We start from the raw sequence: 22925 nt of genomic DNA on the forward strand, positions 1-22925 counted from the left end.
CAGCATGACTAAATGAAATGTTTAATAAAATCACATGTCTAGACAGTGGATATGAAGTCACTTTCTGTACCTTAACCTGTGTGATCATTATCATAAATTTATATATATTAAATTCTAGACACAAGTTTTAAAGTTATGAACAGACTACTGTTGTTTTTATCTTTTTATTTTACCGCTTGCAGTGCTTGCTTCAGTATATTGTACAAGGAGCGGTGCCCAAGATTCCAAGGAAATGTGGTCTTTTCGTGTCCATCTATCTATCTGTCTGTCTGTCTGTCAATCTATCTGACTATCTATCCATCTATCTATCTATCTATCTGTCTGTCTGTCAATCTGTCTGTCCGTCTCTCTCTCTCTAATATATATATATATACGTATTCATTTGTTTATCTGTTTATTGTGACCGGTGATTGACTTCAGGGACGTGAAGCTGGAAGGGACGTACATGGACCGCAACATTGAGCAGGCCTTTGTGAAGGCCAGCAAGGCCCTGTTCGAGGCCAAGACCAAGCCGTCCACCCGCCTGGCTGTTCAAGTGGGCAACATGTACACCCCGTCCTTATATGGGGGGCTGGCCTCATATATTGCAGAGTGGGTGTGCTTGTTGTTCTTATTGAATGGGTTTCTGTTGTTGTTGTTATTGATGTTGTTGTTGTCTTGAGTGAGTGAGTGAATGTGTGGTAGAGGGTGTGTGTGTGTGTGTGTGTGTGTGTGTGTGTGTTTGTTTGCATGTGTGTGTGTGTGTGTGTGTGTATAAGTGCTTATGTGTGTGTGTGTGTGTGTATGTGTGTGTGCATGTGTGTGTTTGTGTGTATGTATGTGTGCTTGTGTGTATGTGTGTGAGAGAGAGAGAGAGAAAGTGTGTGTGTGTGTGCATGTGACAAAGTCAAGAGAGAGAGTGTCTGTGTGTGTGTGACAAAGTCAAAGGCAAAAACTGTGTTAAGTACCGGGCCTCTGGCCCATAACAGTAGGAATGAAGATTTTCAAGACACTGTGTATTTGTAAATTGTAAATATCATTCTTTTCTCTGTGTGGGGTGTTAAGTTGTATTAGATTTTTTTGTATGTTGATTTCATTTTATTTGACTTAAGTCTGTTCCATTAAAAAAAAAAAGGAAAAAAAAAGAAAAAAAAAAAGAAAGAAATAAGTTAAGGACTCACATGAAAAACAATATATTACACAGTAAACAAGGAAAAACGGACATGCCCACACATCACTTCTTGTTAACTCATTCAGCCCTGCGCTCCAGCATTGCCCTGGCATCAAAAATCAATTCATTAAGATTTGCACATATTCCTTCATATGCATATTTTCTTCCTTTTTACCCCATCAGAATGGCATGGAAACATGCCAAGGCTGTAAACTCCCTGGGGTTGAATGGGTTAACTTAAGCGGAATAAACAGTGTGTGTTCATTCACTATTTTATTGTTAAGAATAATGGGAGGCCTGTTAATGATGGCACATTTATCTTTCAGGGGTTGTTTTAGATTCGAAATTAAAGAATAATGAGGCTAGGAAAGAAAAGGATTAACAAACAATAAAGAGTGGTAACTCTCTCCATGTACAAGGTGCACAACTTCAAGTCAGTACTGCTTATGCTACAAGTTCAGGTAGCACACAGGTAGTTAATGAATGATACATTGGAACAAATCTAGACACTTCCTCAAAAAAAAAGGAAGCTTGTTTTAGGTTACTCTTTTTGTGTACACTCTCTTGAAACTTTTGTTTCATATCTATTTGTTCAATTCAAGCCTTGTCACAACTGCTTTTGAGAAAGAATTCTGCCTGCGAAATGTTTCAGCAACACTGTTGAAAGCCTTCGGGGCAAGCGGATAGTGCTGTTTTCCTATGGATCGGGTCTGGCTGCCTCCATGTTCTCCATACGGGTCTCCGAAGATCGGTCACCCGACTCGCCGCTAGAGCGTTTGGTGTCCAGCCTTTGTGATCTGCAGAACAGGCTGGACGGTCGGGAGAAAGTTGCTCCGGTGGACTTTGACAAATGCATGAAACTAAGGGAGGAAACCCATCATTTAGGTGAGTGTGATGGTGGTTGTGTTCGTTGGTTTGTGTTATTAACTCTTTGATTGTATACTGTGTGTGTGCATGGTGTTTGTGTGTAGTATGTGTGTTGTGTGTTGTGTGTGTTAAGAATGAGAGTTTGTAGCGGATAGGAAATAAGTCAAGAGGTCAGCGTTTTTTGACAAATGTCCAAGAAAACGTGTGTAATACGCTCTGGCCCATAACATGTGTAATGAAATCAGACACTTTGAAATTTGCAATCAAATCAGTCTGCTTTGGTGTCATAATTAAATAGATTTGTTTTAATGTTGATTTATGTTATTGAACTAAGTTTTCATTAAGTAGAAAAAAGAAAGAATACGGTAGGTGGTGAGTTAGGATTGATATTTACATAGTAAGGAAAGACATGCCAAAATCACATTCTTTAACGCTTCTTAGCCCTCTCCACATTGTGCAAAAAACATTCATTAGTGCACAATTCTTCAAGCAATTTCCTCCGTCTGTCGTCGATGCTGAAACAGCCAGGTCTCCTGGTGATGGTTTTAGCCTTGTAATAACAGTGTTGTCATTCACTATTTATTGTGTAATGCAGATGGCTTTTATGATGCCATTATCTTCAGGTTGTTTTAGTCGAATTGATTGTGTCTGAAAGATAGGATTTACAACTGTGTAATTCCTGAAAAGGTTGCCTCAAGTCATCATGTTATGTCAGTTCTGCACAGTAGTTTTTACATGTTTATTCTGAAGTGTTTCAGTTACTCTTTTTGTGTACTGCAGATTTGTTTCTACTGTTTTTCTTGCAGCTTGTCCACGCTTGAAAGTTTGCTGCAGAATGTTTTCACCCTGTTGACTTCGGCAGGATGTGCGTTCACATGTTTGTGCCTCCAATGGTTTCCTGTTCTAGTCTGCAGTGGTTTTTGTCCACCTTTGTGTCTGCAGATAGGCTCTCAGTGTCCGATTCTGCATGAAAGTCAGTGAGAACCCATCATTTAGTGTCTGCAGGTGGTTTGTTCGTTGTTGTGTATTCCTGCATGTTGATGTGTCAAATGTTTGTGTTGCAGATGGTTTTTGTGCTTTGTGTAGTGTTGTGTGTCGTTCATGTTTAGCGTGATAGCAGATGGTATTCGCTTTTTCACATGATGCAAGCCAGTTGTACAACAACAAGTGTCTTCGCAGTAAACTGAATCATGACTTTTGAACTTTTTGCATCAATATCAGTCTGTTTAGTGTCCATATTAACAACTTCTTTTACAAGTCCTTTTAGTAATTTCTTTTAACTGTGTTTGGGTGTTTTTTTTTTTTTCCAAATTTCAAATTCTCCACGTTTTTACCCTCATGTTGAGAACATCGTTTCCCTGCACAACTCTTCACCAGATCTCCCACGCCTCTGTCGTCGATTAAACTGCTCGCGATGGTATTCATAAATTCTGACAAATGTCTTCATCCGATATGTTAGGATTGACAGAAAGTTTCTCTCCTCTGTTCATTCTGCAGTGTTGTCAGTTCATCATGTTTGTGTCTGCAGATGGTTTTCCTGTTTATTCTGCAGTGTTGTCTGTCTGTCACGTTTGTGTGTGCAGATGGTTTTCCTGTCCATTCTGCAGTGTTGTCAGTCCATCATGTTTGTGTCTGCAGATGGTTTTCCTGTCCATTCTGCAGTGTTGTCAGTCCATCATGTTTGTGTCTGCAGATGGTTTTCCTGTTTATTCTGCAGTGTTGTCAGTCCTTCATGTTTGTGTCCGCAGATAGTTTTCCTGTTTATTCTGCAGTGTTGTCAGTCCATCATGTTTGTGTCTGCAGATGGTTTTCCTGTTTATTCTGCAGTGTTGGCAGTCCGTCATGTTTGTGTCTGCAGATGGTTTTCCTGTCCATTCTGCAGTGTTGTCAGTCCGTCATGTTTGTGTCTGTAGATGGTTTTCCTGTCCATTCTGCAGTGTTGTCAGTCCGTCATATTTGTGTCTGTAGATGGTTTTCCTGTCCATTCTGCAGTGTTGTCAGTCCGTCATATTTGTGTCTGCTGATGGTTTTCCTGTTTATTCTGCAGTATTGTCTGTCCGTCATGTTTGTGTGTGCAGATGGTTTTCCTGTCCATTCTGCAATGTTATCAGTCCGTCATGTTTGTGTCTGTAGATGGTTTTCCTGTCCATTCTGCAGTGTTATCAGTCCGTCATGTTTGTGTCTGCAGATGGTTTTCCTGTTTATTCTGCAGTGTTGTCAGACGGTTCAGTCTACAGTGTTGTTAATCCATAAATGTTTTTTTTTTCCTTTTTTTTCTGTCTTCCCCTTCCAGCACCTTACAAGCCAGTGGGAGGGGTGGACCATTTGTTTCCTGGGACCTGGTACCTGACAGAGATAGACAGCATGCACAGGAGGAAGTATGAACGTCGACCTGTGTCCCTTTCCTCCTCTGTCAGCGCCTCTGCTGCTGGTGATGTTACCATGGCTGAGGTAAAAAGATAAATTTGTATTTGTATTTCTTTTTATCACAACAGATTTCTCGGTGTGAAATTCGGGCTGCTGTCCCCAGGGAGAGCGTGTCGTTACACTACAGCGCCACCCATTTTTTTGTATTTTTTCCTGCATGCAGTTTGATTTGTTTTTCCTATGGAAGTGGATTTTTCTACAGAATTTTGCCAGGAACAACCCTTTTGTTGCCGTGGGTTCTTTTACGTGCGCTAAGTGCATGCTGCACACGGGATCTCGGTTATCGTCTCATCCGAGTGACTAGCATCCAGACCACTACTCAAGGTCTAGTGGAGGGGGAGAAAATATCGGCGGCTGAGCCGTGATTCGAACCAGTGCGCTCAGATTCTCTTGCTTCCTAGGCGGAAGTGTTACATCTAGGCCATCACTCCAATATAATGAATATATATATAGAGAGAGAGATGAATATGAATATGTTTGTGTATATGTACACACACACACACAACACACACATACACACACACACACTGATCACACTCTCTAGGGGTCCAGGGCTCCACTCCTTGTAGAATATACTGAAGTGAACACTGCAAAACTGTAAAATATGACAATAGCAACAGTAATCTGTCCATGTCTTTAAAACTTGCTACTGTAGATATATATATAATTCAGCAAATTTTCACTGGAGTGCAGCTTCTTCAGGCTGTGATGCAGAATTTGCAAGTTAGATAGCATCCACTGAGTTAAAGTTATGTACAGCCAGTTGAACTGGGCAGGTCAAGGAACTAAATGCTGCATGCAAAGAATTGTTTTGTCCATAAACTAACTCCTCACACTCACACACATGTTTATCAGCTCATCTGAATGACTAAAGCAGCATGCAAAGCATTGTTTTGTCCGTAAGCTGACTCCACACACTCACACACATCAGTTTATCATCTGAATGACTAAAGCAGCATGCAAAGCATTGTTTTGTCCGTAAGTTAACTCCTCACACACACACACACATAAGTTTATCAGCTCATCTGGATGACTAAAGCACCATGCAAAGCATTGTTTTGTCCATAAGCTAACTCCTCACACACACACACACACATCAGTTTATCATCTCATCTGAATGACTAAAGTTTGGCTGGGCAACTCACAGCATTGAATGTCATTAGTAGGAAGACAGCATTCAATGTCCTGTTTGTGTAAAAGTTTCAGTTTCAGTTTATTAAGGAGGTGCACTGCGTTCTGACAAATCCAGGCAGATGTGTTTCATCAGCATAACCCAGTGCACTTGTCAGGCCTTGAGTACATGCATATATATTTGTGTACTTATCAGAGTGGATTTATTTACAGAATTTTGCCATATGACAACACTTTTATTGCCATGGGTTCTTTTTCTGTGTGCCAAGTGTGTGCTGCACATGGGACCTCAGTTTATCGTCTCATCCGAATGACTAGAGGCCCAGTTTGATTTTAAATCAAACTTCAGAGAAAAGGTAAAGAGCTGGATTTGAACCCAGACCCTCACAGACACTGTTGGCAGATAAGCGTCTTAACCATTCTGCAATTCACCTGTGAACAAACCACAGAAACGACTGGCCAGCAGTCAGGGTCTCCTGATCAGGGTGGCTTCATGGTGCTCTGACGGTGATAGCTCCCTGTGGACTGCTGGCACTGAGGTTGCAACAGAACGAGCCATTGTGTGCTTATGTCTGCTGGATTGTTCAAGATGTATGGAAGACATTGTAATGAGTGGACGATGATGTACCCTTGCGTGTAACATTACATGTTGTATGCTGATCAGTGTCAGTAAAGGGCCTAGAGCCCTTGGATGAATTATGAACATTTAATAACAACACAGTAATATATATTATAAGGGTTTTTTGTACACAGTCTTTTCTCTCTCTTTATTTTCAGGTGAAAAGACAAGTACCTTTGGAAGTGCAACAAACAGCTGTGAATAGTGCTTGAGACTTTTTTTGTAGAACTTTTTTGTTTTCCCCAATCAACTGTTGTACCAGCTCACTGTGGCACTGGGGAGATTCTTCCCTGTCCAGGAAAATACTAGCAGATCAGTGAGGGGGAAACGGTATGAGCAGACATGAATGTAGGTTTGTGGTGGGAATCTGTGGGGTGCGGAAGCAAGTGCTGTATGTGAACTCATTGACCTGTTTATTAACTGCGTACCCACAGATGATCCGATCTGGTCACGAAAGTCAAGTATAGGTAGATGGGTAAAGTAATAAATTACACGGGTAACATATGCAATGGGACCTCTGCTAAGGATGTGGACTATTTGGCTGATGCAGTTAATCAAGAGATTTTTTTTTTCCTTAACCTTTTACTCCCACTCCCGTCAACCACACAGCAGTCTGTAGCATAAAGCTTCACACTGACTTTGTGGATTGTTTTTACTCCCAAACTTACAGCCACCAACACATGTGCATTCAGACATATTCACTTAGAAGATAGCTTGCTAACAAACAAAACAAACAGTGAAATATGTACACATTTATTTTTACGTATAGCATAAAAGGTCAATGACTCTGTTGGCCGCTTTATCCACAAACGTGTAGCCACGAACACACACATAAACACAGACAGACACTTTGAAAGTAGCTGTTAAACAAACAAGACAAACACACACACACACACACACTCACTCTCTTACCTGCACTCTCTCACGAATGTACACACACAGACACAGACACATTCTCATTCCAAGTCACAGAAACTGGAACTTGATTATTTGATATGTGAGACACATAATGACCTTTGGTGGCATCTTCCGCATTGTGCAGTGATTCTGTGATGTTATCACTGTGATATGGGGCGTGGCGGAGGGGGTGGGATTAACTGCTGCAGCATGTGATTTTAAAATTATCTTGCCAAGCTTTTTACAGGCCTTGCACCTTTCTGTTGTTGTGTTTTTGCTGCATGACTTGCATGCACTTGCTCGGTTTGGCATTTGATGGTGTTTTTTTTTTTTTTTTTCTTGTTCCTCCTGTTGCTGTCTCTCTCTCCCATTTCTTTTTATATTGGTAGCATATTATATGTGTGCATGTGCCTTTTTTTAACATGCTGTTTTTAGTGAGAAAGAAAGTTGAACTGAGAGAACAGTGGAAAGGATATCCAGTTTTAGGTATAGTGCATAATTTGAATATATCTGTGATATTCCTTGGCATGAATTTAGTTAGTCTTGTGACTGTACACAGAGGGTAGTTAAGAGTTGTTTTTTTTGGTTTTTTTTTACCTTCTTAGTGTCAGCAAATATGCAGTTGATGAACATACACTTAAATATGAACATTTGTGTGTATTTTTCAATTTACCTGTCAGAGAGTTTGAAAAACTGAAATTAGAAATGGTAGAAAAAGCTCATACAAAATTTAAGCTTATGTGAGTTAATTGATAAACTTGCTGTGCAAAGTTGTGCAGTTTTCATTTTGAAAAGTCATTCGGAAATGTGGACTAGTTAACTTGAAAGATGAAGAAGGGTTTAAATGGGGAGGCTGGGCTCAGATCCTATGAAACAATAGAGGTGGAGAAAGTCAGCTCTAAGTGTTGATGTGAAGAGCCTTCCATACAGATGTCATTGGACTGGAGGTATGAAAAAAAGCAGAAAATGCACACATTCATCCAAAGGTAAGGCTTTGAAACGTAACATACATTTTAAACAATAATTTTGAGCCGCATTTAATTTCATCAGCAATCTTAATAAAAAAAAAAAAAGGCTGCTTTTAATCACTCCACTGCAAACTCACCAGTGTTTTAAACATTCATTTGTATGCCACACCAAGTTCTACCTACACTGGTTATAATGGAAGCAGTGTGCATTGATCCAACGGCACGCCATTGGAATGTAACAGCTCTTGGGAGTTTATTTAAAGAACTTTGATAAATGGCACAGCGTGTTTACCGGATGTGGTGAAGTGTTACTGGCGGACATGCTGAATACATTCCAAGGGATTTCTAAGTCACATGTGTAATCACTTTCTTGTTCAGAGTTCAAAATGGTATATAAAGTTGAATGATAATGTCCTTAAAATTTTTCTGAATTTGAATGGGTAGGTTGTTGGAGGGAGGAGAAGAGACTGCTTTAAAATTGTATTGCAGTCCTTCTGCAAAGCAATATAAGAGAGAGAGAGAGGATGGACATAGATAGATAGATTCATTGATTGATTTATAGATTGATAGATACACAGATACATAGACATACCTGTGTATGTCGAGCTCAACGTACCTCCACTGCAAGGAGTGAGAGATAGATTGATAGATATACAGATACGTAGACATACCTACGTATGTAGAGCTCAACGTACCTCCACTGCAAGGAGTGAGAGAGAGAGAAAAAAAAAATCATAAAAACATCTATAAAAGTGACAGAATGTTACATTGCCTTCATGCATACGGGTCAGTGAAAGTTGTCAAGTGGACATCTCCACAGTTTATGGACACAGCTGTTGCAGCTGATCAAAGCGAACACTGTAGGGTTGCAGCAGCTGGAGTCAATTCCAAATGGAACAATTAGCATTTTACACTCACAGAGTGTATTTGTGTTTTTTAATCATGTGTGTGTGTGTGTGTGTGTGTGTGTGTGTGTTTGAGTATGTAGAATACAAGGTAGCGAGGTTGCTTGTGATGTAATGTGAATGTTAATCATGAAGAGAGAAAAAAAAATCAGAATGCATGGGTTTAAGATGTGATTGGTAAACACACATTGCCTTGTAGTATTAAAATGGAGAGAGAGAGAGAGAGAGAGAAACTAACAGAGACAAGCCATGACACTTCGTTCTGCTCTGTGTGTGTGTGTGTGTGTATGTGTGTGCATGTGTTAGTGTCTGTATGTTTACCAGAACTTACAAAGCAGCCATTCCATAAACGTGTCACATATTAACCTAGAAATTGTGATCTGTTCACTTTCAGTCCCAAATTGATAGTTTTTGTATGGAGAATGTGAGCCAAATTTTCCTTCTTTATGTTTTCCTGCTTTTGTTTGCCTTTTGTGTGTGTGTGTGTGTGTGTGTGTGTGTGTGTGTAGTTCATGGGTGCCATCTGATGCCATTTTGTTACAATTCTATTCAATGAAACTCAGAAGTCTGCTTGATTGAAAGGAAGGGCAGCAAGAACCCCCACCACCCCCCAAAAAAGTCCGCAATTGATTTCACATTACTGTTTCATAACCCACCAGTGCAGACTCTGGCAGGGGTCTGATTCCCTGTTTTGTGCAAAAATACTACTCTGTCCAAGCAGAGAAATCAACAGTTTAAGTAAGTAATGGGTTATTTATATATACTGTACCATGTCATTGTGAAATTTAAGAAATTAAAAAGAAATCAGAATGCAAAAGGAAAGAGGTTCAGAAACAAGGCAGTGGTAAAAAAACAACAAAAAAAACTTGGGGATTTAAATGTTGTTACTGGAACAAAATTGCCATCAAACCAGTGCCTGAGTAATGGCCACTGAAATGGTGTTGATAATGGGGCTGCCCAAAATAATAGTAAAACAATCCATCAAACACATATTTTAATGAAACACTTTATAAAAAAAAAAAGGGAAAAAAAAGCAAGAAAAAAAAAGAAAAGAAAAGAAAAAAAAAGCTACCAAACAGCTATGTGCTTATAAAAAAACACACACCTCCTCTTATAAGTAAATAAGACTTGCTGCAATTGTTGTGTTTCAATTATTTCAAACAATCTCCACCAGACTTCTGTTGACTTATTTTTGTTTGAAGGGGCATTAAATGTGGCAGCACACACTTGTTAAGCTTTTATGTTCCACCATGTGGAGCATTAGTTTTTTTGTAACAGCGTATGATGATGATTGTTGGTGATTTTTGTATTGTTTGTAACTGTGCATCAGATTGTGACTGCTTTCATTATGCAGTTGGGGGACTTTAAAAAAGAAAAAAGTAAATTATAGAGGGAGGGAAGAGGCTGGGGTTTATTGGGAGGATCCCCCACCCACCCCCCACCCCCAGCAGGCTGAGCACAGAATTAAGTATACTGTGATTGGAGGGTTTCGTTTCAGTTTCTGTGAAATATTTGTTGTCACTACTCTCTTGTTTCATTTTCCAGTAATGTTGATTAACAAAAAAAATAAGATCTTTATAGATGCAGGGGCCATAACTGTGAAACGTCTGCCAGGATAGGACTAGGACAGCATTGATTACCAGTGTGAAATTATGTTGCTGTGTTGAAGTGCAAGAATTCAGAGTATTTTTACATCCAAAGTGTTGTCTATTATATGTTTTGGTTTTTATGTTGCTGCTTTTATTGATGGGGGGTGGGGGTATTATATCAGGAGTAGTTAAAGTGGATGAAACAATGATTTTTGAAAGCAGCATCATCTACAAATTTGAGAACACTGTCTTGTTCGGTTGTCGTGTGTTACAACCTTACTTCAGGTACAGCTGTTTTTACCCTTTAGTAAATATTGAATTTTTCTCCAAAATAAAAAATGAATTAAAAGAAAAAAAAAGGGGGTGGGGGGAGGGGGAATAAAAAGCCAGACAAGAAAAAAGAAGATGGTACTATACTGTTGTGACACGCTATGTCCAGGGTAAACAGCCTGAAGTTCTCAGAAAGAAATTGAGTGTAAAGAAAGAAAAATACCAGTTATTTAACTGACCCGGTTTGCCTTCATTTTTTTTTGTGTGTGTGGATGATATTTTATTCTTGTGTTTGGTTTTGGTATACTGTTAGACTGATTTTGGTTATGATTCTGGTTTTGATGTTATGTTTTTTTCCTTGACTGATGCAAACATTTTATTTCTGTTTTTTGTCATTGCTACAAAAGCTGCGTTTGTTTTTATATTTTTTCTCGTTATGTGTAATATCAGATTTTGCTGTTAAATGTTTTACTCAGATTTTGTTTATATATTTCATTGTAACTATAATGTAACATTTTGTAAAGCAAGACTACTCTATTGGAAAAGTCTGCTGAAATTCTTCCTGGATATTAACTTCACAAGAGTTAATAGCGGGTCATGAAAATTAATGCAACTTATTTGCAGAAAGCGAGTTATTTGACTCACACATGTGCGCAAAGTGAGTCTTGTCTTATTTCTTCTTGTGTTTGTCAGGAAACATATTCTTGTTCTCTTTAGTAAAATTTGTTTGATTTCTGTTTTTGTTGTTTGTTTTATTTGTTAATTTTTACTTTGTTCTCTTATCTGCAGTCACCTGGTCATAGTCATGTTTATTCCTGTTCTTTGAACTTGAATGAAATTTACAATGAATGTGTGTACTTTGGACAGCAAGCAGAAAGTGTAGCTTGTTTGCCTTAAGATGTGTAGCGAGAGTGACCATGTGCATGAGGAATATAAAATATCTTTGTCTGATTGGTGTAACACAGTAAAAGATGGAATGAATAGGTGTGGATGAAGAATTACTGCACCAAAGGAGAACGAGTGACTCACTACATGCAGGAAAGAGTGGAGATGATTTTAAAGTATGTGAATTGTGTAAACTGTTATATGGACAAAATGAAGGAAGTGGTGTTTGCTTGATGACAACCATTTTCAATGTAGGAAACTGGGAGATTGAGCTGGTGTGAGGTGTTGTTTTGCATGGATGACAACCATTTTCAATGTAGGAAACTGGGAGATTGAGCTGGTGTGAGGTGTTGTTTTTCATGTCGTTTGTTTCATGTATGACCGATAGAATTCAAATTGGAAGACTTATAGTGTGTGACATTTCTTTTTGAATGATTGGTAATGTGTGAGATGTGTAGTCTCTTAGCACTATTGCTCCCTCACTTCTGATCTCAGTTCCTCAGCCTTATCAGGCTTGTTCTCTCTCACAGTTCATCCACAAGCAGACCACTGAGGCCTGTCAGTATTAGGTGACCTTGAGGCCACCTGTTAAAAGAGACCCTGCACCACTGCTGAGTCGAGTTTAGTGGAGATAACATTAATGTCCCCACTACAGTGGATATAATAATTTTCATGAATCTATCAACACCTACCACCAGCACCAACTCACCACAAGCATGGAAAGGGAGAGAAGAATGTACACACACACAAATCACAGTAATACAAAAAAAAAAAAAAAAAAAAAGAAAAAAAAAAAGTCCAAATTTTCAATTGAAAGACCTTTTTCACAGATGAATTATGTAATTGAAAAATTTTATTTCAAAGACATTTAAGAGTTACAGGCTTTTCCCCCCTTAACATATGTAATGCTTCTTGTTTACAACATGACTCGGGATCAAAGTACACTGAAGTTGAAAAGTCTCTGACTGTATTGAGACACTAAACACCACAAAGTCTTTCGTCAGTATTGGCAAGAAAGAATCAGTGCAGACAAAAAAAGAAGAAAGACAAAAAAGAAGAAAAACAAAAGCCACTTCCAGAATCACACTGTGAGAATCGGGAATCATCAACAACTAATCAGATGAGCATCAACAGTTGCTGTGTTGATGTAGGTAGCTTGGACTGGCAAGAGACTTCACAGATTATTCCTCTTCATCTGGGATACCCATGATGGCATCACTCCATTCTGTGGCTCAGTCTGAGAAGTCTTTCACTGAAAATGATAACAGTAATATGAATTTTTACACAGCCTATTCTCTAGATAGGGCTTTAAGCACTGTACAAAAAAAAGGTTAACACACACATACACACATGCACACATGCAAGAACACGCACACAACTGTACACATTCACAGACAACACACACACTCTCACACACAGATGAGTAGTACACAATGAGAACAAGGGGGTAGGTGTGGTTTCTACATTAGTGTGAAGAAGTGAGTTTACAGGGAAGGCTTGTAAAAAGTGGAAGGAAAGTAAAGAAAAGCAAACCAATAAAAGAAATGAAAGAAAACTGGACAAGCAGCTATTAATTCATCATCAATGTATATTACATTCAGTAAACACTGTCTGTCTGACCAATCCCCCCCCCCCCCCCCCCCCCCGCCCCCACTACCCCCCAAAAGCCCACCAATTTAGAACACAGGCAAAACCTTTGTGAAACATGTGATTCTTACTAAATTTACTACAAGAACTGCTGTATGAGGAATAAAATCCATCAAACAGTATATAAAAAAAGTGAATCTCCACAAGATAGAAATTAATGCAGTTTTCTAGAGGCATGTAGTTTTCTAGATACACAAGCCTCACAGAATGGAATGTAAATAGACGACAACAAACTGATGTATGCACAAATTACACACAAATCTCTGAATATAAAACAAGATTAACCTGATGCACAAATGCATGCTTACACACACACACACACACCACACACACACACACACATATCTGCTGAGGGAGAGGAGAATTCATCAGACAGACAGAAGTGACTGAGAAATTCTGCAAAAAGGAAATGCATACCTATGTCGGTGGTGTTGATGGCATCGGTAAAAATGCACTTCTTCCTGGGGTTCCTGAAAAGAAAGTGGTGGGAAAAGTAAGCGACACTGAAAAAACAAAGCAGAGGGACAGAAATCAAATTCAACTGTAAATCCTTGAAATAAAAAATTAAAGGACCTTGTAATCCATGTCAGCATCTGGTGGGTTATGGAAACAGGAACATATCTAGCATGCACACCCTGAATACTCAGTACGGCTGCCCATATTGTGGGATAAAAACCGTCATGTACAAATGGCTGAACAAACAAGGGAACATGGGAGTTGCAGTCCACAAACGCAGCAGAAGACGATGACACCTACGACAGAGTGTAGACATCACTGGAGAATATATCTGCTTCCTGTACAGCAGTCAAACCTCTCATCCATCTTCTCTTTAAACTCTCTAAGTCCACACCACAAGTGATGTTTAGGCGTCAAAACTGTTTCAGTGAAACAGTTTCCATGTTCCGACATTTGCATAGACTGCAAGCAGAGGCACTAACTTGTATAGCAGGCAATATCTACAATTTTCCCCCTCAAGACAGAATGAGGATTGTTCACAACAAGATGTGGACATTCACTCCCTCATTCATGCATTGGAGTGGAGGGGAATAAATGTGGATATTGTTGTACAGTATTTCGAGTTGTGTCTGCACATGTCAGTCTGGAGGAAAAATCAGTCACTTTAATGACATTTTCTGCATTTTTCTGTATCAGTATGGTATGGAAGCCTGCCAAAGCTGTAAACTCCCAAAGACTGATTGCGTTAACTCAGTGCACACGCATTTGGGGCGCAGCACAGAAAACTGTACACCAGATTCCTCCAGGTCTGTTGGATGTGTTTCAAAGCCTGGGTCTCTTGCAAAAGATTTTCCTGGCCATTCTGCAATGTTGTCAATCCAACATTGCTGTGTTCTTTCAGGTGGCATGTCTTGGGCATTTTTTTTTTCTGTCTTCCCCTCCATCTCCATCCCTCAGCAGTTGCTTGGAGGGTAGTCTTAGCAAAGCCACTGGATCTGATCCATACAGGAGGGAAGTGAGAATCACGGCTCTGTAACCAGCACTATCGTAGTCAGTCACAATGAGTGGTCCATCTTCTTCTGCACATGACTCTGCAGGCAGCTGGAGTTGTTCCCCTTTGTCCAGCAGTGAGTGCTCAGTGTTCTCATGATGGCATCACTGAAGATCACACTGCCAAGGAATGTGAACTGTTTTCATGAGTGGAACTCTTCTGGATGGAGCCGGATTCCTGAGTCTTTTTTATTTTATTTTTAAATCAGTCAGTTTATTTTTGGTTCATATAAGGTTCTTTTAATGTGGTTTTCCCTTGACACTTTGCTGATAAAGAAACAAAGCTCCAGGCCCCTGTTTTCAGGGTTCAAACAGTTTTCTTGTGCCACTCATGTGTGCTTATGTTGTGGTGGGATGCTGGGGTGGCACAGGTGGTTTCTAACTACACCTACATCATCTCAAACTTTCTGTCAACTAAAACTTGCTACTTAGCCTGCTGTCATCTTTATTCATTTTATCATATTATTATCCTTTTTTCAACAAACACTCATTGCAAAAAAGTTCACTTTGCTCAGAATCAAAAAAGTTGCGACTCACTTGAATATTTTGGTGGCCTCTTTCCACCTTCATCAGTAAAACGGATACAGGAAAGTCTTGGGTTTGACAGACTGTGAGTGAAGCAAGTTCACCACTGCATCAAAGCATAGATACTAATATCTCAAGGGAATTCTAGTGTCTATGATCAAAGTTGCCTGGCCACAGGCGCCCAACTGTGGTGTGTAAGACTGTCAAGTTGCCTGGCCACAGGCACCTGACCATGGTGTTGTAAGATTGACAAGACTAAGTTGCTTGGCCACAGGCACCCAACTGTGGTGTTTTAAGACTGTCAGGTTGCTTGGATACAGGCACCTGACTGTGGTGTTATAAGCCTGTCAAGTTGCTTGGCCAGAGGCACCTGACTGTGGTGTTGTAAGACTGTCAAGTTGCTTGGCCACAGGCACCTGATCATGTAGTTGTAAGATTGTCATAACTTGGAAGGGTGCTCCCGGCCAGTGTACTGGCTGAGGCCAGGCTTTCCTGTATCAGTTTTGCTGACGAAGGTGGTGAAAGAGCACCAGAATATTCAAGCGAGTTGCAGCTTTTGGATTCTGAGGTACGAAAACTATTTGTTATATGATGAAAACTCATTGAACCTTTACCAATAAATACTCACGACAAAGAAAGTTTTCAAGCAACTGAAACAAAAATAACTGGCTTACAGCCAGCATCATTTACAGCAGCTCACAAAAAAACAAAGAAAACCCCCCCCAAAAACAAAACAAAACACACACCCACGAAGATATAATTTCGTTACTCACGCCAAGGAGGTCGCCAGCACTTCCTTGTAGCATTCCCGGAAGTGGTAGCGGTTACCTCCCATGAACCCGTGCACCGGATCAGTTCCGTTGACACACCGGCGTTCTTGACCGTCGTGTTTCAGACCCAGACTGGACAGGCAGAGACATGACAGCGAGACAGTTACGACAGGCAGTTAACGTTGAAACAGTGTGAAGAACAAGAAATATATTGAGCAAAATTGTGAATGTGTCCACCAAAATAGTTGAGGTCCAACAAGAACCTCTGAATGAGCTGTACAAATGGCCTGAGAATGAAAAATCAACAAAGGTCATAAGTGATAACAGCCATATTCTTTCAAAATACTACGAATTTTTACTCACTGGGAAACGCTATCGATTTCCCAAACTGAAAACCTTTAGAGCACAAAATAGTTTTATACCCCAGTTGATTCATTTCTTAAATAACTCACAAACTTTAACACACAACTTGGCATTTTTAAAAGTGGCCCCTCTGTGTGTGTGTGTGTGTGTGTGTGTGTGTGTGTGTGTGTGTGTGCGCGCGCGCACGTGGTTGTGTGTGCGTGAGTGTGTGCGTGTCTGTTGGGAGATCTTTGTTTAAACTGTTCTGATATTTTCATCTGTTCTCTTACTGTACTTATCGCAGTGGTTGATTTGTGATTGACTGATAAGCACAAACTTTGTATTTATACATTTCATGTTCCTTTTGTATTCATGATGAATGACCGTGAAAGTATGTGATCATTACATATGTACAACTGTGATCATTGTACGAAAGGTCCTCATCAACTTAGCATTTCATGTCTTTTATGTGTTTACATTGAGTGACTGTGATTTTCGTGTATTGTTTGCGGCACAAAATATACCACACGTGAATTTCTCTTATTGAGATAATAAAGTATTCTGCATTCTGTAAAAATGGATTTTCAATAACTGAGCAATAATTGAGCATTTTTCCATGGAAGAGCGCTGTATGAAATGGATTCTTCTTCTTCTGATTATAATTATTATGAAGTTGATGATGATGATAATGATGATGATGATAATTGTTATTAGTATCATTACCAGTAGTAGCAGCAGCAGCAGTAGTAGGCTTAGTGGCAGCAGCAGTGGTAATAGCAGCAGCAGCAGCAACAGCAGCAGTAGTAGTGGTAGTAGTAGTAGTAGTAAGTAGTAATAATATCATTATCATGATCATGATCATCATCATCATTATCAGTCATCATCGTCATGACTCACGTGTGTCCCAGTTCGTGGAGCTCGGCCATGTAGTTCCTGTTTGAGGAGCGGAGGGAGGAGCACCTTCTGCGGGGGTTGCACACCAACCCCACCCATGCCAGGCCCACGATGCGTGGGTCCGACGTCTGCCTGCACCCAGTTCAATTCAATTCAATTCAATTCTTCTTCTTCGTTCGCAGGCTGCAACTCCCACGTTAACTCACATGTGCACGAGTGGGTTTTTACGTGTATGACCATTTTTACCCCGCCATGTAGGCAGCCATACTCCGTTTTGGGGTGTGTGCATGCTGGGTATATTCTTGTTTCCATAACCCACTGAATGCTGACATGGATTACAGGATCTTTAATGTACGCATGCTTATGCTTGCGTATACACACGAAGGGGGTTCAGGGACAGTCGGGTCTGCACATATGTTGACCTAGGAGATCGGAAAAAAACGCTGTACCCACCAGGTGCCTTTACCGAGATTTGAACCCAGGGCCCTCAGATTGAAAGTCCAGCGCTTTAACCGCTCGGCTATTGCGCCCATCATTCAATTCAGTTCAAACACACTTTACTGATCCACATGTAAATCAACATGTGCAATCAAAGGCTCATCGTAAACACCAACAAACAAGCAAACAAACAAGAAAAAGCATATGCGCACCGTGAAAGGCATTCAGTAAAACAAGTCAAATAGGAACTACAGTAGCTGACGGAAGACGAAAAACAAACCACACATCCACACATACGCGCGTGTTAAGACAATTAGGTATTGCAATGTCTTTAAAAAAAAAATTAAAAAAAGCAAATAAATTGCATATAATTTAAAACCACACACACACACACACACACACACACACACACACACACACACCACTTTCACGTTCAGATTCTCAAGGAGGCGTCGCTGCGTTCGGACAAATCTACATATGTACGCTACACCAGTTCTGCTAGGAAGATGCCTGACCAGCAGCATAACCCAGTGCGCATAGACTTTAGTCAGGCCTTGAATGCATGCTTGTATATTTATACCACTTTGAGATTCAGTTTCTCAAGGAGGCGTCATGCTTTCGGACAAATCCATATATGCTGCACCACATCTACTAGACAGATGCCTGACCAGCAGCAAAACCCAACGCACGTAGCCAGGCCCTGAGCGCATGCTTATATATTCGTGTACCTATCAGAGTTAGTTCCTTCTGCAGGATTATGCCAGAGGACAACACTCTCGTTGCCATGGGTTCTTTTTCAGTGCGCCAAGTGCTTGCTGCACACGGGGCCTTGGTTTATCGTCGAATGATGAGACGCTCAGTTTGATTTCCCAGTGAAACGTGGGATCAAGGGCGCGAGCGGGATTTGAACCCACATCCTCAGGGGCTATCTATATTGGTAACCACACGAACACGCTCTGATCTCATCACTGGTTACACTCCCTCAACAACTCTCCGCTCTTCCTCGGATTGTTGCCTGAAAATTCCCCATGTCAATACAAGAACCTGTGGTGAACGTTCTTTCCTCTTTGCTGCTCCTCATATCTGGAACAACCTTCCACATTGTATCCATTCATCTGACTCCATCTGTGCCTTTTGCTCTTCACTAAATACTAATCCTTTCTAAAAACCCATCTGTAAGCGCTTTCAGTTTATTCTTCTCCGACACCACCCCATGCCTGTCAGATCTCTTTGTACGCATGACGAATGAGAAAGGAAGAGTGAGGGGGTGGGGGAGAGGGGGAGGGAGAAAGAGTGGCCATGAATGGTTCATGTAATTTGCAACCTTTTCCTTCATGAAGCGCCCTGAACTCCTAGAAAGAAAGGGTGCCATACAAATAAAATGTACATTATTATTGTCATTATTATTATTATTTACATAACATTACCATTGTCATTTACCATGCATTGCAATCATGGAGGTACTGGTTATTATTATTATTATTACTGAAAACATTTAAAGAGCCTATTCTTGGTCAGAGACCAAGCTCATGCACTTTTAACACTTGACACTGATTGACATGGGTACTTATTGTAGCACGTATCCCCGAACTCTTGGCGTTTTTGACATTGTTATGGATACTTACTTAAACAGCACCTATCCTTGGTCAGACACCAAGCTCTAAGAACTTTGAACACTCATGTATCACAATGCAACCAGGTTATAAATGAAGACCAGTAAACATACTCTGCGTGTGCGTGTGAGTGTGAGTGTGCGCGTGCGCGTGCAAGACAGTGCGTGCGTGCATGTGCTCACCCGGTGTGGAGACTGATCTGATCACAGGTCCAGTGTGATGTAGGGTTACAGATCTCATTCAGCCGGGCGCCCATCTTTTCATGGGGCTGTGCCTTGTACCATTCCTACACCAGGAGTGGGAAAAATGGAACAGACACAAACACACATACTTTAATAATTAAATATGATTAGCCCTACACACACACACACAAAAAAAAAACATTCCAGGAGAGAGAAAATGGACAGACAGAAACACACATACTTTAGAAAATATGATCAGCCCTTCACACACAAAATAGTCCAAAATATGATCAGCCCTTCACACACAAAATAGTCCAAAAGATTACCAGCCCTTCACACACAAAATAGTCCAAAAGATTATCAGCCCTACCCACAAATAAGTCCAGGAGAGAGAAAACGGACAGACAAAAACACACATACTTTAACAAATATGATCAGCCCTACAAACACAACAGTCCAGGAGAAAAAAACAAAACAAAACAGGACAGACAGAAACAAGACACAATTTTGCGTTCAGCCACATATAGGCACATTCAAAATTCGTGTATGATTTTGTATGATATGGGTGAATTAGCCAAGTGGTTTCAGCGTTAGACTTTCAAACCTTGATTCAAATACGGTTATTCAACTTATTGGCATCTCTCTGGATGTTTAAGGGTGGATACTGGTTTTTCCCGTCTCCCACATCTGCTGGTTTCATGGCGGACATTTTTTCCCCCTAACTCATACACCTGGTGGTTTAAGGGTGGATATCGGTTTTTCCTAACTCCTATACCTGGTGGCTTAAGAGAGGACATCGGTTTTTCCTAACTCCTATACCTGGTGGTTTAAGGGAGGACATTGTTTTTTTTCCTAACTCCTACACCTGGTGGTTTAAGGGAGGACATTGTTTTTTCCTAACTCCTACACCTGGTGGTTTAAGGGTGGACATTGTTTTTTCCTAACTCCTACACCTGGTGGTTTAAAGGTGGACATAATTTTTTTTCCTAACTCCTACACCTGGTGGTTTAAGGGTGGACATTGTTTTTTCCTAACTCCTACACCTGGTGGTTTAAAGGTGGACATAATTTTTTTTCCTAACTCCTACACCTGGTGGTTTAAGAGAGGACATCGGTTTTTCCTAACTCCCAACCATGCGCAAACATGCCAGTGCCTTGATCCTTTTCATGTTGTATATACACAATGCAATGCAGAAGATCAAATACAAGTATTGATATATCAGCATTTAGTGGGTGATGGAAACACACACACACCCAGCATAAACACCTTTGAAATGGAGAATGACTGCCTTAACCCTTTCACCGCCAGTCAATTTAGAGTACAAAATTCCCTTGTGATATAAACACAGGAAAGACAGTGACTAAGCATAGCTGGGGATTTCCCCTGCGATGTAGAGAAAATATGGCCTATCCTACCACCGAACATTAAGAGCAGTAGGTTCATGGATAACAGACCAATGAATGGTCACCTTTCAGTGACATGGATCCTCTACCACGCCTGTGCATAAATGCGAGTTTGGCGGTGAAAGGGTTAATGATAAAAGTTAAAACACAACAAAATGAGCAAGCCCACTTGCACATGTATGTATGTGAATGTAGGAGCTGCAGCTCACATATGCAGAAATTATCATGTTGTGGTTTCTCCTTTGTGAGCGAAGATGAGCATGAGCTACACACTGGGTTGGTCTGTAAATGGCTGATAAGTCCAGTCCGGGCCCTGAGGTGTCTGTGGCACTGCTGACAGGGGTGTAGCTGGTGCTGTCCAAGGGCCGTATTCAAGAGAACATCGTGCCTGAGGGTAAATGTGTACCTGCGGGTAATCTGCCTGAGGCAAGGCAAACTGCCCGAGGGTAAGCAATATCCAGTATTCATGAAAGCAAGAGTCTACCCGTGTGTCTACAAACGCGAAGGCAATTTAACCTTACTACCTGCCAAGGGTGACTGCCCACGAAGCAGAGGTAAATATGGCGGATCCTTTTGCAGCATTTTTCTTTTCGTTATTTTTTTAAAGGGAAAACAGACGTGCTTAACGGATAGCATGTGTTTTGCTAACTCTCTCGACAATGTTCCGAGCTGTGGTGGGATGAGAAGTGAAACTAAGAGCATGCACAGACGGGAATCATTGGGATTTTTATAAAAAAGATGATGGGTTAGCTAGCTGTCTGAGCGAACCACGTGTGTCTTGAATTCGAAGATAGCTTATCCTTCAAGGTAAACTGTACCCGCGGGTGCCAACCATGTCAAAGATAACCTGCCTGAAGGCAAAATGAATTTGTCTAACTCTTGAATACGGCCCCAGGTGTAGATAGGTTAAACGCTTCCTCCTTGCCTTGCTGGTGTTTAAGAATGGCGCTGCCAATCCTCTGATCCCCATAAGTAGTGACACTAGACTGGACGCAGTTGTGCCATGCTGAGTGATCAGAGACTAGTACTTCCCATGTGTTTGGTTCAATGCCAAAGCACTTAAGGGAGGTCTTCAAGGAGTCTTTGTAGTGCCTCTTCTGGCCCCCATGGGAGTGTTTTCCTCTACAAAGCTCTCTGTAGAACAGTCTCTTGGTGAGGCGCTCATCATCAGTCAAGCCGACAGCATGTCTGGTCCACCAGATCTGAGACCTCATGGGTAAAGCATGAATGTCTTCCATCCCAGATCTCTGAAGGATCTCTGCACTGTGTCAGGGAAGTGCTCCTTCCAGCTGACGTGCAGAACTTTCCTCAAGCAACTCACATAGAATGGGTATGAAGAGATGATGGGGCTTGAAGTGATGACTTGCACGAGGAACTTGGATTTCAGTGAAGGAGAGTTGTATATAATGGAGACAAACACACATATATATTTGTTTTTGTTCAGTCAGTCTGTTACTGTGTGAACATCTGACTGTGCGACATTTTTCTTTTTTTTGTGTGTGTGTGTGTGTGTGTACGCATCCTCCCCAAAAACAGAGTGTGACTGCCAAAACGGCGGGGACAAAAATAGTCATACATGCAAACGCCCACCCATGCATGTGAGTGAATGTGGGTGTCGCAGCCCACGAACAAAAAAACCCAAAAAAACAAACAAACAAAAACCGCCAAAAAAACCCACATGCTAAGAAACACACACACACACACACACACACACACACACACACACACACACACACACACACATGTACACACAAATGTACACATAACACACCCACACACAGAGCACGGACACCAAACATCAAAACCAAGCACAGCATATAATCCCAAACAAAATCAAACACAAACTATTCTTTTAACTCACTGAGCTCTGCGCCAAGGCATTGCTCTGGTATCAAAA

At 40.8% G+C, this 22925-nt stretch overlaps 2 protein-coding genes across 4 annotated transcripts in view; one reads left to right on the forward strand and one right to left on the reverse strand.

The window, feature by feature from the left end:
* The window catches only part of LOC143295242 (hydroxymethylglutaryl-CoA synthase 1-like), a 28920-nt gene extending 16804 nt beyond the window's left edge, over positions 1-12116 (forward strand). For 2 of the 3 annotated variants that reach the window (XM_076606822.1, XM_076606821.1), the window contains exons 7-10: positions 421-591; positions 1803-2035; positions 4311-4468; positions 6353-12116. In XM_076606822.1, the coding sequence (XP_076462937.1) occupies positions 421-591; positions 1803-2035; positions 4311-4468; positions 6353-6406 (616 nt within the window). In that variant the 3' untranslated portion in view covers positions 6407-12116. The remainder of the gene's footprint in view (positions 1-420; positions 592-1802; positions 2036-4310; positions 4469-6352) is intronic. The other variant, XR_013056998.1, reaches the window with a different exon arrangement.
* Positions 12117-12543: 427 nt separating this feature from the next.
* LOC143295243 (zinc metalloproteinase-disintegrin-like protein F1) overlaps positions 12544-22925 on the reverse strand; it is a 21653-nt gene continuing 11271 nt past the window's right edge. Inside the window, exons 8-12 of the mRNA XM_076606823.1 lie at positions 19626-19729; positions 17396-17524; positions 16160-16288; positions 13773-13825; positions 12544-12960 (exon numbers count right to left, since the gene is read on the reverse strand). Of these exons, the coding sequence (XP_076462938.1) occupies positions 12941-12960; positions 13773-13825; positions 16160-16288; positions 17396-17524; positions 19626-19729 (435 nt within the window). The 3' untranslated portion in view covers positions 12544-12940. The remainder of the gene's footprint in view (positions 12961-13772; positions 13826-16159; positions 16289-17395; positions 17525-19625; positions 19730-22925) is intronic.

Source organism: Babylonia areolata, chromosome 20 (assembly GCF_041734735.1).
Source record: "Babylonia areolata isolate BAREFJ2019XMU chromosome 20, ASM4173473v1, whole genome shotgun sequence".
Taxonomy (NCBI): domain Eukaryota; kingdom Metazoa; phylum Mollusca; class Gastropoda; order Neogastropoda; family Buccinidae; genus Babylonia; species Babylonia areolata.